Raw genomic sequence first — 18,633 nt, 5'->3', positions numbered from 1 at the left:
TTAGTAGAGACGGGATTTCTCCATGTTGGTCAGACTGGTCTCGAATTCCTGACCTCAGGTGATCTGCCCGCCTCGGCCTCCCAAAGTGCTGGGATTACAGGCGTGAGCCACCATGTCTGGCTGTGCAACCAACTTTTAAGAAGTGAATTTTGGGCTGGGCACGGTGGCTCAGGCCTGTAATCCCAGCATTTTGGATGGCCTAGGCGGGTGAATCACATGAGGTCAGGAGTTCGAGACCAGCCTGGTCAACATGGTGAAACCCTGTCTCTACTAAAAACATAAAAATTAGCCAGGCGTGGTGGCGCGCACCTGTAATCCCAGCTATTCAGGAGGTTAAGGCAGGAGAATCTCTTGAACCCAGGAGGTGGAGGTTGCAGTGAGCTGAGATCCCGCCATTGCACTCCAGCCTGGGTAACAGAGTGAGACTCTGTCTTAAAAAAAAAAAAAAAAAAGAAGTGAATTTTGGTGTAGTAGCGAAGAAAAATATTCCCAAATTATCAGAAAAGGCTATTAAAATACTCTTATCATCTATGAATTTGTGTGAAGCAGATATGAAAACCCACTGGCAGTCTTCTGTTAAGCCAGACATTAAAGAAATGTAATTTATTTTTATTTTTAATTAAATAATTTAAAATAGTACTGCTCTTATCACTTATTTGTTTTGGAAAATGTAGTTAATTTTTTCATTAGAAATTTTATATTAACAGGTAATGAGTATTGTAGTTTTAAAATTAATAAATTTAGAATTTTAAAAATCTTAATTTTTAATGTGGTAAATATCAAGAGATATATTTATACAAAAGGTTTTGGGATCTTTAATAATTTTTAAAAGTATAAAGGAGTCCTGTGATTAAAAAGCTTGAAAATTGTTAATACAGTAAAAAGAATATAGATTTTTGTGTCATGAACTGTCCCAGTTTCTAGATATGTAATTTTGGAAAATAATTATTATTAGATTTATTTTTCTTCTTCTTGAGAAATAGGAATAATATTTGTTTCATAGGGTTATTGAGCAAATTAATGAATAACGTATCAGAAATATACAGCATAGTGGCCAACACATTTAATAAATACCCATTAAATGCCAGCCATTCTATTGATTATTTGCATTTATTTATTAATTTTTCTGATTTAGGATCTCACTCTGTCATCCTGGCTGGAGTGCAATAGTGTGATACGGCTCTCTGCAGTCTTGACCTCCCATACTCAGGCAATTCTCCTGCCTCACTCTCCTGAGTAGATGGGACCACAGGCACACATTACCATGCCCAGCTAATTTTTTTTTTTTTTTTTAGACGGAGTATCGCTCTGCCACCCAGGCTGGAGTGTAGTGGTGCAATCTTGGCTCACTGCAACCTCCGCCTCCCGGGTTTAAGCAATTCTCCTGTCTCAGCCTCCTGAGCAGCTGGGACTACAGGTGCCTGCTATTATGACCAGCTAATTTTTATATTTTTAGTAGCAGTTTCACCTTGTTGGTCAGGCTGCTCTCAAACTCCTGACTTCAGGTGATCCACCTGCCTCAGCCTCCTAAAGCATTGGGATTACAGGCTCGAGTCACTGTGCCAGGCCCCCATCTAATTTTTTGTTGTTGTTTTGAGACAGAGTCTTGCTCTGTTGCCCAGGCTAGAGTGCAGTGGTGTGATCTCTGCTTACCACAACCTCTGCCTTCTGGGTTCAAGTGATTCTCCTGCCTCAGCCTCCAGAGTAGCTGGGATTACAGGCACACGCACCACCATGCTCAGCTAATATTTTGTATTTTTAGTAGAGACGGTTTCACCATGTTGGCTAGGCTGGTCTTGAACTCCTGACCTTGTGATCCGCCTTCCTCAGCCTTCCAAAGTGCTGGGATTACAGGCGTGGGCTACCGCGCCTGGCCCCACAGCTAATTTTTTAAAATTATTATTTGTAGAGACAAGATCTCCTTATGTTGCACAGGCTGGTGATGAATTTGGCTTAAGCAGTCCTCCCCACTCAGTGTTCCAAACTGTTGGGAATACGGGCTTGAGCCACTATACTGGCTAGTGATTTTTTGCATATTTTAAAACTAACATCAACCTGGCATGGTGGCCCATGCTTGTAATCCCAGCACTTTGGGAGGCTAAGGTGGGTGGATCACTTGAGGCTAGGAATTTGAGACCAGCCTGGCCAACCTAGTTTTGCTAAAGTACATCTTTACTAAAAATACAAAAATTAGCTGGGCATGGTGGTGCGTGCTGTTATCCTGGCTAGTCGGGAGGCTGAAGCACAGGAGGTGGAGGCTGCAGTGTGCCAAGATTGCATCACTGCACTCCAGCCTGGGCGGCATTGTGAGATATTGTCTCAAACAAACCAACCAACCAACCAACCAACAAACCTACCTGAAAGCTAAAGCGATCTTGATATTACTGGACTGTTTTTCACTTGTTCAACAAAACAATTCGATTTAGTTTACCAAGTTAGAATGAAGGCATTCAATTTCAGATTTTAAAAGTACATTATGAAAAGTTGATAGCAAAGTTTATTTTATGTTTTTATTATCCTTTGTGTAATAAATTAGCTTAAGCAGCAAGTTGAGGACAGAAAACTGAGGAGATAGTAGATAGAGGTAACTAGGATATTGGAACACTTAGTTTTATGATATACTTGGTGGATACAGTCACTGTTAGCCAGGTGATGATGGTGATGATGATGATGATGATTTTGCCATTTAAAATATTGAATTAGCACAGCGTGATATTTGGTATTTGGTAGAAGGTATTTCTGTTTATATTCTTATCTGTAAAATGAGAGGGATTAAATTGTTGAACTCACTTCTAGCTTGTAAATCTTTTGATAATATGATTAAAATTTGGACTTGTAATGGAAGGTTTCATTTGTATCTTCAGTAGGTACTGATGCTTTTACCCTCTTTTCTGTATGTTCTTGAGAGGTTAAGAAAATAAAAGATAATTATCCAGGAGCATGGACACCTTGACTTCTTCACCTAGGTGATCTGTCTAGACTCTGGTGGGCTCTTCTTAACTTAAATTTAAAATTTTTTGAACAGATACTACATTCACATGCTTTAGAATTCTAAAATATAAAATGACACATTGTTAAAAGTTTCCCTTTCACCTATCTCTACCTATCTAGTTCCCGTCCTGGGCAGCAACTAGTGTTATCAGTTCCTTGTGTGTGTTTTTTCTTCCTTTCCTCTCCTTTCTCCTCCTTTCCTTTCCCCTCCTTTCCCCTCCTTTCCCCTTTCCCCTTGCCTTTCCCCGTCTTCTTTCTTTCCCATTAGGAGCATGGTACTTCTTTTTTCCCCCTGAAAGACAGAGAAGTGAAGAAAGAGAAGTACTGCTACCTCTTCCACTATTGAGACAAAAAAGGATATTCAGAAATTTATGCATTTGATTGTAAACATCTTTTGTTTTGTTTTGAGATGGAGTCTTACTCTGTTGCCCAGGCTGGAGTGCAATGGTGTGATCTCAGCTCACTGCAACTTCCGCCTCCCAGTTTCAAACGATTCTCCTTCCTCAGCCTCCTGAGCAGCTGGGATTTCAGGCGTGTGCCAACATGCCCAACTAATTTTTGTATTTTCAGTAGAGACGTGGTTTTACCTCAGCCTCCCAAAATGCCAGGATTACAGGTGTGAGCCACCGAACCCAACTCGTCTCTTCTTTTTTATTGCCAAATGTGTATCTCCAGTCTAGACTTCTCCTTTGAGTTCTAGATTTTGTATTCGTCTTTACTTGGAATCTCAGAGTTATTTTAAAATTAATTTGTCCAACATGGAGCTATCATTTTCTGCCTCCTCCCCTTTCACCTGGCCACTCATTCTTTTAAATTACATCGTTAACTATCTAGTTGCTCAAGCCACAATTAATGAGATCATTCTTTGTCTCACCACTTCTTACTCCCCATACACATATAATTACCAAGTTATTTTGAACCAGTCTACTTCTGTCTCCTCTGCCACCACATTGAGACTGACCAATTTTAATTATATTTTTTCCTGGGAATACTGCACCAGACTCGTAGCTGGTCTCTCTATGTCCCCCTCCAATCCATTCTCTATGTGATAACAAGAATGATCTTAAAATATAATTTGTATCATGCCACTTTCCTGCTATAGTAAAATAAAATATGTATATCTTCCAGATAACAGATGGGAAAACAAAATGGAACAATAAAAATAGTCAATCTAGAAGAAGGTAAGGAAGATGAACAAAAGGAATATAGAACAGGCAGGACAAATAGAAAACACAAAAAGGGACTGGGCCAACGGTGGCTCATGCCTGTAATCCCAGCATTTTGGGAGGCTGAGGTGAGTGGATCACTTGAGGTCAGGAGTTCGAGACCAGCATGGCCAATATGGTGAAACCTCATCTCTACTAAAATACAGAAATTTGCTGGGTGTGGTGGTGCACACCTGTAATCCCAGCTTCTCGGGAGGCTGAAGCAGGAGAATTGCTTGAACTTGGGAGGCGGAGGTTGCAGTGAGCTGAGATCGCGCCAGCCTGGGTGACATAGTGAAACTCCGTCTCAAAAAAAAAAGCACAAAAAGCATGGTAGATTTAGATCCTGATATATCAGTAAGTATATGCGAAACTGGATTAAATGCTTCAGTTCAGTTAAAAGACAAATACTGTCTTACTATAGGATGAAAACACCCACCTGCATGCAGTTGGAGACATATCTAAAACATCAGGATGCAAAAAAGTTGAAGAGCATTGAAAAGTATATTTTATGCAAATACAAATTCAAAAAAGGTATAATAGTGTTAATATCCTAATAGGTTTAAAAACAGAAAACATTATCTGAGACAAAGGTGCATGTCTTATAATGAGTAATGGTTCAGTGAACCAAGAATGTATGAAGATTTTAAGTTTGATTGTACTTGATGACATGGCTTCAAAATATATCAAGCAAAAATTGCTAGAATTACAAGAAGACAGAATTCCACAATTATAGTGGGAGATTTTTAACATTCCTTTCTTTGTAACCCAACAAGCCAACAACAAACAACAAATCAATAAGGATATAAAAGATAGGAACAATACCACTAAAATGTATCTAGTAGATTTATGTGAAATGCTGAACTCAACAACTGCAGAATAAAAAGTCTTTTTCAAGGATATATACAGCACTTACAAAAATTGGTCAGACTCGACCATAAAGCAAATCTCAACACATTTCAGAGGACTGAAATTACACTGCCTATTCTCTGATCACAATGCAAATAAGCTAGACATTTTTTTAAAAGGTAGATATATTAAGAAAAAGGCTGAAATATCAATCATCAAATCTATTTTAAGAAATTAGAAGAACAGGCTGTGTGCAGTGGCTCATGCCTGTCATCCTAGCACTTTGGGAGGCTGAGGTGGGCGGATCACGAGGTCAGGAGTTCAAGACCAACCTGGCCAATATGGTGAAACCTAGTCTCTACTAAAAATACAAAAATGAACTGGGCATGGTGGTGCACACCTGTAGTTTCAGCTACTTGGGAGGCTGAGGCAGGAGAATTGCTTGAACCCGGGAGCAGAGGTTGCAGTGAGCTGAGATCATGACACTGCACTCCAGTGTGGGCAACAGAGCAAAACTCCATCTCAAAAAAAGAACAATTTTAAGTTGCTTAATTTCCCAATTTGAGGTTTTTTTTTTTTATTATTTTGAGATGGAGTTTTGCTTTTGTTGCCAGGTACGATCTCAGCTCACTGCATCATTGCCTACTGGGTTCAAACTATTCTCCTGTCTCAGCCTCCCGAGTAGCTGGGATTACAGGCATGCACCACCACACCTGGCTAATTTTGTATTTTTAGTAGAGACAGGGTTTCTCCATGTTTGTCAGGCTGGTCTTGAGCTCCCTACCTCAGATGATCTGCCGACCTCAGGTGATGCGCTGGCCTCAGCCTCCCAAAGTGCTGGGGTTACAGGTGTGAGCCGCTGTGCCTGGCCCCCAATTTGAGTTTATTTTACCTAAACAAAATAGAAGTAATAAAAGAGCAGGAATGATTGAATTAGAAAAACAGAGCAACAAAGCTAACACTTTGTTCTTTGAAAAGATTAACAAAATTAATAGGTCAGGCACAGTGACTCATGCCTGTAATCTCAATTTTTTTTTTAATGAAAAATACATATATTTAAAACATTTTTTAAAAAATTTATTATACTTTAAGTTCTGGGGTTCATGTGCAGATCATGCAGGTTTATTACATAGGTATACACATGCCATCGTGGTGGTTTGCTGCATCTATCGCCCCATCACCCACATTAGGTATTTCTCCTAATGCTGTCCCTCTCCAATCCCCCCACCCCCTGCTATTCCTCCCCTAGACCCCCATCCCCCAGGTCCTGGTGATGTCCCTCTCCCTGTGTCCCTGTGTTCTCATTGTTCAACACCCACTTATGAGTGAGAACATGCGGTGTTTGGGAGGCCAAGGTGGGAGGATTGCTTGAGCCCAGGAGTTTGAGACCAGCTTGGGCAACATAGTGAGACATCTCTACTGAAAAAAAAAGTAGGTGTGGTGGTCGTGTTCCTGAGATTCACTACTTGGGAGGCTGAGATGGGAGGATCACTTGAGCCTGGAAGGTTGAGGCTGCAGCAGCCTGGGTGACATAGCAAGATCCTGTTTGAAAATAATGAACAGATTGATCAAGAGAAAAAGAAGGCACAAATAACAAGTATAAGGAATAAGAAGTGGTACATAAGTATAAATTCAGATGTCATAGTACATCATTTGTGGATATTCTGAACAAACTTTATGCCAATAAATGAAAATAGATAAACAATACTAGAAAAATTTAGTTTGTCAAAATGCACATAAAAAGGAATTAGAAGGCCAGTTGCAGTGGCTCATGCCTTTAATCCCAGCACTTTGGGAAGCCAAGGTGGGCGGATCACTTACTTGAAGCCAGGAATTCAAGACCAGCCTGGGCAACGTAGTAAAACCCCGTCTCTACTAAAAATCCAAAAATTAGCCGGACACGGTCGTGGGCACCTGTCAGCCACTTGGGAGGCTGAGCAGGAGAATCGCTTGAACTGGGGAGACTGAGGTTGCAGTGAGCCGAGATCGTGCCACTGCAGTCCAGCCTGGGTGACAAGAGTGAGACTCCATCTCAAGAAAGGAAAAAAAAAAAATGATAGCTCAAAGTAAAGCTTCAGCTTGGCATAGTTGGTGTTGACCTTTTGTTTCTAGCACCATAACAAGTTTGCTTTTTTTTTTTTTTTTTTTTTTTTTTTTTTTAATTTTTGAGACAGGGTCTCACTTTGTTGCCTCGGCTGAAGTGCAGTGCTGCCATCTGGGCTCACTGCAACATCCGCCACCCAGACTCAAGTGATTCTTCTACTTCAGCCTCCCAAGTACCTGGATTGCAGGTGTGCACTACCACACCCGGCTATTTTTAGTAGAGACAGGGTTTTGCCATGTTGGCCAGACTGGTCTGGAACTCCTGGCCTCAAGTGATCTGTTCACCTCATCTTCCCAAAGTATGGTGATTGTAGGCTTGAGCCACTGCACCTGGCCAAGTTTGTTTGCTTTTTAGGATTACTTTTGATCTTGATAAATTATCATCAAATGTGAATGCAAACTTAGGAAATTTCGTTCAATATTTTGAAAAGAAGGTAGAGGACCTTCCTCTGAAAAGAAGGAAGAGAACTTGCTCATGTTGATTTTTTTAAACCTTCTATTATGGTGAAGACTGAGGGCACTGAATAGTGTATGAATCTGACCCACAGATGGCTCCTAATCTATCGGTGTATAATCTATCAGTGTTTAAAATTATTCTTAAAGGCCGGGCGCAGTGGTTCATGCCTCTAATTCCAGCACTTTGGGAGGCTGAGGCGGGCAGATCACCTGAAGTCAGGAGTTTGAGACCAGCCTGGCCAACATGATGAAACCTGTCTCTACTAACAATATAAAAAGTAGCCAGGAGTAGTGGCACTTGCCTATAATTCCAGCTACTCGGGAGTGTGAAGCAAGAGAACCACTTGAACTCAGGAAACAAAGGTTGCAGTGAGCTGAGATCGGCCACTGCACTCCAGCCTGGGCAACAGAATGAGACCCTGTCACAAAAAAAAAAAATTGTTCTTAAGCATTTTTATTTTATTTGAACTGAACTTATTAGTTAGTAGGGAAAATTGTGCTTTACTGAGAGTTTTAATGCAGAAAATTCACTTGAATGTCTCTAACTTTATACTTCCTTTGGGGAAAATTGAAAAATTGCAGACATAGAGTTGTTTGTGAGGAGAGGGGGTGTTTTTTTAATGTCTTATGATGTAGGTATGTAATTTCAACATGGGAGGAAAGGGAAATCAGTTGTACTAAATTCATATATAAAAATACCTATAATAAAAGATACTTTTCTTCATTGCATATTTCATATTAAAGTACTAAGTACCAATGGAAATTTGTACCACCAGTTCATATTTCTGAAATAAATAATGTGATTTATATCTTCAAATCTGTCTTGTTTTTTGTCCCTAGTTAAGATCAAGAGATTTTCTGTAATTCAGGGTGTGGTTTTGTTTTGGTTTTGGTAAAATTACTTACAGAGATGACTTTATTTTATTTATTTATTAATTTTGAGACAGAGTTTCACTCTTGTCACCCAGGCTGGAGTGCAATGAAGTGATCTTGGCTCACTGCAACCTCTGTCTCCCATGTTCAAGTGATTCTCCTGCCTCAGCCTCCCAAGTAGCTGGGAGTACAGGAGAATGCCACCACTACTGGCTAATTTTTGTATTTTTAGTAGAGATGCAGTTTTACCATGTTGGCCAGGCTGGTCTTGAACTCCTGATCTCAGGTGATCTGGCTGCCTTGGCCTCCCAAAGTGCTGGAATTACAGGCGTGAGCCACTGCACCCAGCCATGGAGATGACTTTAATGTAGTAAATTTGTTTATGTTGTTTTATAAATTTTGCTCAAAATAGTATTTTGCTGACTTTGCCAAAAATTCCCATTCCATTCTGCCTTTATTGAGCATAGTGTGTGTGTGTGTGTGTGTGTGTGTGTGTGTGTGTGTGTGTGTGAATCATGGCAGATCTCTTGTCAAGCTAAGAGATTGGAGTATATCACACACACATCTCTGAGATAAAGTAGTTAAGTTTATTTCATCCTGCATATGATCCCTTGATAATATTTAGCTCATTATTTTGTTCAGAATTTTTGATGTGATGACTTCACTTCTGTAAAATTGCTAATATGTGAAATTTAGCAAATTTTATTTACTTTTTATTTTCAAATATTACTGTTGGTTTAACTTTTAGACCATAAGTGTGGCTTAGGGTATCATTTTGAAATTTAAATTAGTCATTATATAACATCAGCTATAGGATGTAGTCCAAACTTCATAGGATAGCTTTCAAGTCTTTGTCTTTTGATCATCTTTCCAATTTCATTCTTTACGGTTTTCTATAACTTCTTCGCCCCCACTAAATAACTTTTTGTTTGTTTCCCAAATATAAATTGTTCCTGTACTTGAGTGTGATTTGGATAACTTAAAAAAAAAATCTGAAGTGCTGACGTGTTGCTTTTGTTCATCTACAGATTTCTAACAAATTCTTTAAGACTCATTTCAGTGTGGTCCATTCTTCAACATTTAACTCTGCAAAGTCATGAGATCTGCTCTACATTCCACTGTCATGCTATACTCTCTTCTGTTTAATAAATAATACGTATTATTTATTTTCTTATTTGTCTCTAACAGAAGACTTCTGAACAACTTGAAGACTGGGATTGGGTTTTATTGATTTTTGTCCCTAAGGGTGACTAGGTATTTAAATTGTTTGCTAAATGAACAAAGAATAATGTGAAAGAGAAATGAGCAGCAAAAGGAATCTGTGAAATCTGTTCGAAAAAGAAATCTCAAAATGGATATCCTTTTTTTGGAGGGGTTGGGGAGTACATTGTACTTAGAAACCATGGTATCTTCTGACTTTAAATTTGCTATATAAGCAATATTATTTTGCAGTCATATTATTTTTGCTTAAAATCTTCCCGTGAAATTTCTGAAGGAACTGAAGCTACTTTTAAGTAAGTGTTCTTATGTTTTTATACCTTCTAATTTATTTATTTTATTTCTTTTTAGGAAATACTCCTTTACACCTTGCTGTGATGTTAGGAAATAAAGGTTAGTAAATATTTTCTTTTTAATGTTTAACTTCAATTATGTGTAGTAAATTTAAAATTTTTAAGATGTTTTGTCTTCTGAGTTTTTAAAAACTCAAAATTGATTATTTTGTTAATTGAACTTATAATTTAGTGTATTGAAATTAGTAAATATTTCTTGTTTTCTATAGCCCACCTTTTTTTTTTTTGTTGGCGGCATGGTGGAGGCAGCTGGTGTCGAATGAACTGGATTCGGGACAACTGAAGAAAGTGGCACCGTGGCCTCCTCCAAGCCGAAAGCCGAAAAGCTCTATAGTCTTTTTTAAAAAGTGTTGGTGGAAATCCTGTACTAACCATTATGTCGTTTGAAACTATATTTTTTCCCCTTACTTATTTTATCAAGCAGAAATTTATAATTTTAGAAGACTTATTTCCAAATATTAAGATTTATTATAATACTTTTCATGTTAGAGTTTTATATGATTTTAAATATATAATATTTTATATATTTAAAGTCATAAGTTAAGCCTTTTGTATGGTAGATAATTGCAAAAACTTAATACTTGTTTATTAAGTATTTATTAAGGTATTTATTCTTTAAAAAATACTTATAGGCAGGTGATTTAAAAGATGTCTATTTTTGTAAGTTATTCCTAAGTGCAGTAAAACTTTAGTTATTTAGATCCCCAGTTGTTCTGGAAAGTGAGGATTTTAGATAGCTAAATAGCAATTCTTTGAGTACTAGATTTTTATATTTTAAATGTGTTTGATAAAATTTTTAAAATATATAATTCTGTGTTTTTAAACAGGCTAATGAACTTCTGCTAACTTTTTTTTTCAATGATCTAGAAGTATCATTATGAACATCTCTTGTTGTTATATGATATAATGTATCTATCAGTGTAAACATTTGAATGTATACTGACCCAGGGATATTATTAGAACTTGTTTTTATTTTATCTTGTGACATGGTCTTGCTCTTCTCCCCTGGCTGAAGTGCAATGATGCAATCATGGGTCACTTCAGTCTTGGAACTCCTGAGCTCCAGTGATCCTCCCGCCTCAGCTTTCAGGTGGCTGGGACTATAGGCACATGCCACCATGCCCATTCCCAGCTAATTTTTTGTTTTATGTAGAGACAGGTTCTCACTGTGTTGCCCTGGGTTGAATTTGTTTTGTAGAAAAACAAAGTACTTTTGCTAGTTTGGTTTTTAAGTTCAAACGTTTAAATGAAGCATATGATCCTCAGGATAATATAATTTTTATTTTAGAAACAGGGTCTTGCTCTGTTGCCCAGGCTGGGGTATAGTCGTGTGATCCTAGCTCACTGTGGCTTCAAACTCCTGGCCTCAAGTGATCTTCTTGTTTCCAGACTCCCAACAAACAAGGACTAGAGGCACATACCACCATACCTAACTAACTTTTAAATTTATTTTTAGAGATGTGGTCTCACTGTGTTGCCCAGGCTGTTCTCAAACTCCTGGCCCCAAACAGTCCTCCCTCCTGGGCCTCCCAGAGCACTGGGATTACAGATGTGAGTCACTGTGCCTGACTTTAATTTTAATTTTAATTCTATATAATTGGTGATTCAAATCTGCATCTTCCATATTATGGCTTCTTTTTTCTTCTTACAAGGAAGATTAACTGGAGTAACTTCTAAGTAAAGAGAAATTCATTAAAAAACTACATATTCGAGAAACTCAAGAAGTAGGGACCAGCCAGGTCTCAAGAAGAGTGGCAACCAAGATATTTGGAGGAATCAGTCATTCTCCTATCTGTTTCCTTATCATCTTTCTATCTCTTTATTTTTATTTTTATTTTTATTTTGAGACAGAGTTTTGCTCTTGTTACCCAGGCTGGAGTGCAATGGCGCGACCTCAGCTCACCGCAACCTTTGCCTCCTGGGTTCAAGCAATTCTTCTACCTCAGCCTCCTGAGTAGCTGGGACTACAGGCTGTGCCATCATGCCCAGCTAATTTTTTTTTTTTTGTATTTTTAGTAGAGATGGGGTTTCACCAGGATGTTGACCAGGATGGTCTCAATCTCTTGACCTAGTGATCCACCTGCCTCGGCCTCCCAAAGTGCTGGGATTATAGGCGTGAGCCACCGCGCCCGGCCTCATCTTTCTATCTCTTATGGTGTATCTGCAGTTCTTTATATCTGCAGTATTCTCCTTTTTCATGATTGCCTTTTTCTGTTTACTGAAATTGAACAGAGCTAAAATAACTCTTTTAGGATCCTAAGTTTTAATGACTTTCCAGTTTCAGCATTCACCACTAGATTGGTTTCTTAGGTTCCCAAATTTCTGAGCAAAAAGTTTGATTGGTCCAGTTCATCTCAAGCCAAGCCACAAGTGATGGGTGATGGCAGACTTGTGAATTATCTGTCTTTAGGATGGGTATTTGCTTCTGTGAAATTAGGTTTAGCTAGACTGACTTGGGTGAGATTTGGGGGTAGGAGAAGGAATCAGGAATACAGAGGAAGTATGTTTAGTTTAGCAGGAATATGGATAAGGCAGGCCATGATTGACATCTCTAGCAACCTTGGTGAAAATATGTCAGATACAGTCAGTTGAATTCGATCAATAAAAACTTATGCTTTTTTTTCCAAAGAACATTGGATTAGAACTTTAGAAAATAACTGGAATTTATTATTTACAATATATCAAATGCTTTTCCTAATACTTTCCACATATTTACTCATTTAACTCTTAGAACAACCATGTGAGTGAAGTACTATTATTATCCCCATTTTAAGGAAGAAAAACATTAGCCCCAAAACTTGCCCAGAGTAAAGTAGCTGAGTTTCAATTTCAACATGGAGTGCCTGGGTCTAAAATCTGTATTTATGGTATATTGTTTTGCCCTCTTTTTCACTGAGAACCATTCAGAAAGGATATGGTCTATATCAAAGTTGGCCAGCATGCAGCTTGCCAAATCTGATTGCTATTCTGGAATGCTTCCTAATTTAGCTCTTCAGTAATTAATATGGATTTACCAGAATTTGAATGCGAAATGAAGCCTATCTGCCATCTCTGGTTTAGGGTTCTAATTTTAGTTTATTTTTCCACTCAAATATATTCTGACAGAGGGTGTTCTAATTTTAGATAGATGTACTATTATGCTTCATCATAGGTTTATATCAGCCTGTTTTAGAATGTATTTTAGCCAGGCGTGGTGGCTCATGTCTGTAATCTCAGCACTTTGGGAGACTGAAGTGGGCAGATGACCTGAGGTTGGGAGTTCAAGACCAGCCTGAGCACCATGGTGAAACCCCATCTCTACTGAAAATACAAAAATTAGCTGGGCATGGTGGCACATGTCTGTAATCCCAGCTGCTTGGGAGGCTGAGAAAGGAAAATCGCTTGAACCAGGAGGTGGAGGTTGCAGTGAGCCGAGATCGTACCATAGCACTGCAGCCTGGATGACAAAGCGAGACTCCATTTCAACAACAACAACAACAAATTAAAATGTATTTCATAAAACATTAGTTTCTTTGCATCCATTGAAGTACAGAAGAAAAACCACATTAGTTTCATGGGATATTGATAGCTATTTAGAAGGAAATAAAGGGTTTCCAGATCAAATCCATTTGAGAAATATTCGGTAAATAAAAGTTAAAAAGTTTTCTTCATTGTGGAACTTGTTAGAAATTTGATATGCTAATATGCATTATAATGTTTCACGTTGGGGTGTGTGTTGGACATAGTGGTCAGAGTTCCCCATAGTTATTTGATGTTTGCTGTTTTTCACGAGTATCTTGACAGCCTAGAATTCTGTGCGATGTATTTTGGGAAACACTTGGTTTGGTGATTCAGGATCTGCAAATAATTTTGATATTTGTTGTTTCTGAATCCTTTTCAAATAGAGTGCAGACACAACCGATAACGTACTGATCCATTTACATTTTTCCAGTCGTGCACTCTTTTTTTCCTTCTTTATATGGGGGTGTGTGTATAATTCTCTTTTTAAAATAAACCAAGCAAACTTGAAAGTCTGTTTATATTTTTGATATTTGGTTGCACAAGAGTGAGACTGGAATGTGTAGTGGAAAATAAAACATGTACTTTATGCTTAGTGTTCTTTTTTTTTTTTTTTTTGAGTTGGAGTCTTGCTCTGTCACCCAGGCTGGAGTGCAGTGGCATGATCTTGACTCACTGCACCCTCCACCTCCCAAGTTCAAGTGATTCTCCCACCTCAGCCTCCCTAGTAGTAACTGGGATTACAGGCATGTGTTACCACGCCTGGCTAATTTTTGTATTAGTAAAACCAAGGTTTCACCATGTTGGCCAGGCTAGTCTTGAACTCCTGACCTTAAGTGATTCACCTGCCTCGGCCTCCCAAAGTGCTGTGATTACAAGTGTGAGCCACTGTTCCTGGCCTACTTAGTGTTCTATATATTGCTTTCACATTATATCCTTGTTCGGCCTAGATAGTCTATTCTCTTTTATCTTCTCCTTTTAAGATACACTGTACCTTTAGTGATTCATTGTTGAAGGGCACTTTCTGTTTGTGTACTTGTCTGTAAACACAACAAAATTTCCCAGGACATTTAAGTAATATTCTGATTGAGGTAAAGAGGTTATTTTACTCTGCTACATGCTTCCCTTCTCTTACTCATCTTAACCTACTGAATAATGTTAGGTTTTCACCACGGAAGACTGATTTTTTCTGAATTTCTGAGTCCATTGACTAATATTAGTCAATGGACGTGGGAGGTTTTTGAACTATGGATTTGGTTGGAAATGAAGAATAATATTATACTTAAGGAAGGCTTCAGGAATTTTTATGAGATGATATAGAAAAACTAATCTTTAATTCTCATCCTTTTGGTTGAAAACATCAGAGAAAGGTCTTTCAAACCAGTTGCTGCAACTTTTAATTTATTTTCAGTCTTTTTAGGATCTGCAATTTTTTATTTTTCCCTAAAGTAACTTTAGAATTAATATGGTTTCTCACTTTAATAACGGTAACTCCAGATACTCTGTTATTTTCAACTATCCTATTTTTCTCATTCATTCTTTCTTTATTTGATCACCTTTATAGTTCTTGCTTATTAATGTGATTTTTTTTTTTTTTGGTTTGTTTAGTTTTTGAGACAGTCTCACTCTGTCACCCAGGCTAGAGTGCAGTGGCATGATCTCAGCTTATTGCAACCTCTGCCTCCCAGGTTCAAGCAATTCTCCTGCCTCAGCCTCCTGAGTAGCTGGGATTACAGGCAAATGCAATCACAGCTATTTTTTAGCATGCCTGGCTAATTTTTTTATTTTTAATAGAGACAGGGTTTTGCCATGTTGGCCAGGCTACTCTCAAACTCCTTACCTCAGGTGATCTGCCCACCTTGATCTCCCAAAGTGCTGGGATTACAGGCCTGAGCTGCTGTGCCCAGCCTTAATGTGTGATTTTTATTTCTCATAATTTGCATTTGTCTACAATCCTCAAGTCTTGACTTCTTCCTGGCATATTTATGCATTCTTTAAGCCTTAGTACTGAGTTGTTAACTGCCTTCTTTTCTTATTATGCATTGTTAACATTATTGAGAAAAGACATTTGAATGATCCAGTTCTTTTTTTTAAAGAATATTTCATAGATTATTAGCATATCTATGATTATCTGATTTTTTTGTTAGTCGCTAATCTCTACTTTAGTTGAGTTGTGACTAGTGAGTGAAGGGTACCTGTTCTGCCTGGTCTGTGGCATATCAGAAACATTGTTGATATGTCAGCATAATATATAAATCTTATATGAATCCTACAGTATTGCTTTAGATATTGTTTGCAACCCTCTTTTTAATATTTTTAAATTATTCTTTTTTTCTTTTTTTTTTTTTTGAGATGGAGTCTCAATCTGTTGCCCAGGCTGGAGTGCAATGGTGTGGTCTTGGTTCACTACAACATCCGCCTCAAGTGATTCTCCTGCCTCTGCCTCCTGAGTAGCTGGGACTATAGGAGTGCATCACCATGCATGGCTAATTTTTGTATTTTTAGTGGAGACTGGGGTATCACCATGTTGGCCAGGCTGGTCTCAATATCCTGACTTCGTGATTTGCCTGCCTCAGCCTCCCAAAGTACTGGGATTACAGGCGTGAGCCACCGCACCTGGTCCATTTTTTTCTTTAATGATTTTTTGGTTAGTAATCCAGGCATGTTGAAGTAGTTGAAATAATACCATACATAGATATATAAAAGCATCATCTCTCTACTTTTTTTCCTGATGTAGTTAACATTTACAGCTTCATGGATGTCCTTTCATATTATACTGTTTACTTACAACACAGAGACTTCATTTGTTTTCATGGAAGTAGAATCACTACAGGTAGTACTTTGCCCTATTTTTCTTTTTTTTCAACAGTTTACCATGAAATAGCCCTAGAAGTTTATAGGTATCTTACATGTTTACATTCCTCTATACATGTCTACATACAAACATATTTATAAATGATTTTTTTGGGAGATGGGTCCATTTGTTTTTATTATTTTTTTAAAGATTTTCTTTTTATCTTGGCTATCCTCCCCTCTTTGTATTAACCCTCTTCCCAATAAACATGGTAACACATGTTAAAACCTGCTGGATATTCTTACATGCTTTTCTCTATGCTTATTATTATATAGAAATATTTGTGCATGTGTCTGAACACACACACTCATGTATGTAGTTTTTTACTCATTTTATTTATTTATTTATTTATTTATTTATTGAGTCACGGTCTCACTCTGTTGCCCAGGCTGGAGTGTAATGACACAATCTCAGCTCACTGCAACCTCTGCCTCCAGGGTTCAAATGATTCTCCTGCCTCAGTCTCCTGAGTAGCTGGGACTGCAGGTGTGTGCCACCACACCTGGCTACTTTTTGTATTTTTAGTAGAGATAGGGTTTCACCATGTTGGCCAGGCTGGTCTTGAACTCCTGACATCAGGTCATCTGCTCACTTCGGCCTCCCAAAGTGCTGGGATTACAGGTATGAGCCACTGCACCCAGGCTTACTCATTCCTTTTTAAACAATGCAATAATTACATACTGTATTGAGCAGATAAATTATATCAGTTAGCAGTACACTGTGAAAATTCCTTTAAGTCTGTTGAGATGGCTCTAATTGATTCCTTTTTTTGATTGATTTTATTTCTTTATCTTTCTCAACATTTTATTATGAAGAATTTAAAATATATCCCCACAATTGAAAGATTATCACAACAAACACTGAAATACTTTCCATATAGATTCAATAATTATTAACATTGTGTCATATTTTAATTTGTATGTTATATATATATATATATATATATATAGTTGTTGTTGTTTGTTTGTTTGTTTGTTTGTTTGTTTTTGAGACGGAGTTTCGCTCTTGTTACCCAGGCTGGAGTGCAATGGCACGATCTCGGCTCACCGCAACCTCCGCCTCCTGGGTTCAGGCAATTCTCCTGCCTCAGCCTCCTGAGTAGCTGGGATTACAGGCACGCGCCACCATGCCCAGCCAATTTTTTGTATTTTTAGTAGAGACGGGGTTTCACTATGTTGACCAGGATGGTCTTGATATCTTGACCTCGTGATCCACCCGCCTCCGCCTCCCAAAGTGCTGGGATTACAGGCGTAAGCCACCGCGCCCGGCCAGGTTTGTTTGTTTTATTTGTTTATTTTTTTGAGCCTGAGTATCGCTCAGTGGCACAATCTTGGCTTACTGCAACCTCTGCCTTCTGGGTTCAACCAATTCTCCTGCCTCAGCTTCCATAGTAGCTGGGAGTACAGGCCAGTGACAACACACCTGGCTAATTTTTTTGTGTTTTAGTAGAGACAGATTTCACCATATTGGCCAGGTTGGTCTCAAAATCCTGACCTCAGGTGATCCACCTGCCTCGGCCTCTGAAAGTGTTGGGAGTACAGGAGTGAGCCACTGTGCCTGACCTGTATGTTATATATATTATTTTTGTTGCACCATTTGAAAACTAGATGTAGATATCATGACATTTTACCCCCAAATACTTGCATGCACCTCTAAGAATATGACATTCTCCTTCATAACCATATTATCATTATCACACCAAAGAAATTAATGAGGTTGTTAAAATATCATCTGATAGCTAATGCATATTGAGATTTCTCTAGTTGTTCCCAGAATGTCATTTGTAGGTTTTTTATATTGAAACATGACCCAGTTGAGGGTCACTCATTGCATTTGGTTGTTATGTCTCGTAATCTACAGCAATTTGCTCACCTTTTCCCTACCTTTGTGCCCAACTGTTTTAAAAGTCTTGACTAGTTAACTTGCAGAATGTCCTTTTTCTCAGATTTGCCTGATCATTTTCTCTCCATGCTTCTTAACCTGGTCTTTATCCTTTGTTTTTTCTGTGAATTGAAAATTAGCTATAGAGGCTTAATTAGATTCAGGTTAAACATTTCTGGATAGAATACTTCATAGGTGATATTAGGAACTTTGTCACATTGGAAACACAGATTCCGATTATTTCATTATTAATTGCCGATAGGTTAGATCATTTGTTTAAGTGATAATCTTCAAATATATCCATTGTAAAGGAAGATTTTTCTGTTTGTTATTAGTAAATATTCTTGGGACA

At 38.2% G+C, this 18,633-nt stretch overlaps 1 protein-coding gene across 3 annotated transcripts in view; it reads left to right on the top strand.

Moving 5' to 3' along the window:
• The window catches only part of ANKRD13C (ankyrin repeat domain 13C), a 100,272-nt gene that overhangs the window by 10,857 nt on the left and 70,782 nt on the right, over window positions 1–18,633 (top strand). For all 3 annotated transcript variants that reach the window (XM_064372504.1, XM_064372503.1, XM_012442744.2), the window contains exon 2: window positions 10,047–10,088. In XM_064372504.1, the coding sequence (XP_064228574.1) occupies window positions 10,047–10,088 (42 nt within the window). The remainder of the gene's footprint in view (window positions 1–10,046; window positions 10,089–18,633) is intronic.

This window comes from Aotus nancymaae, unplaced genomic scaffold, assembly GCF_030222135.1.
Source record: "Aotus nancymaae isolate 86718 unplaced genomic scaffold, 86718_ANA_hifiasm-v0.15.2.pri h1tg000007l, whole genome shotgun sequence".
Taxonomy (NCBI): Eukaryota; Metazoa; Chordata; class Mammalia; order Primates; family Aotidae; genus Aotus; species Aotus nancymaae.
The sequence above is the reverse complement of the archived record's forward strand: the minus strand, read 5'-3'. Positions and strand labels throughout refer to the sequence as shown.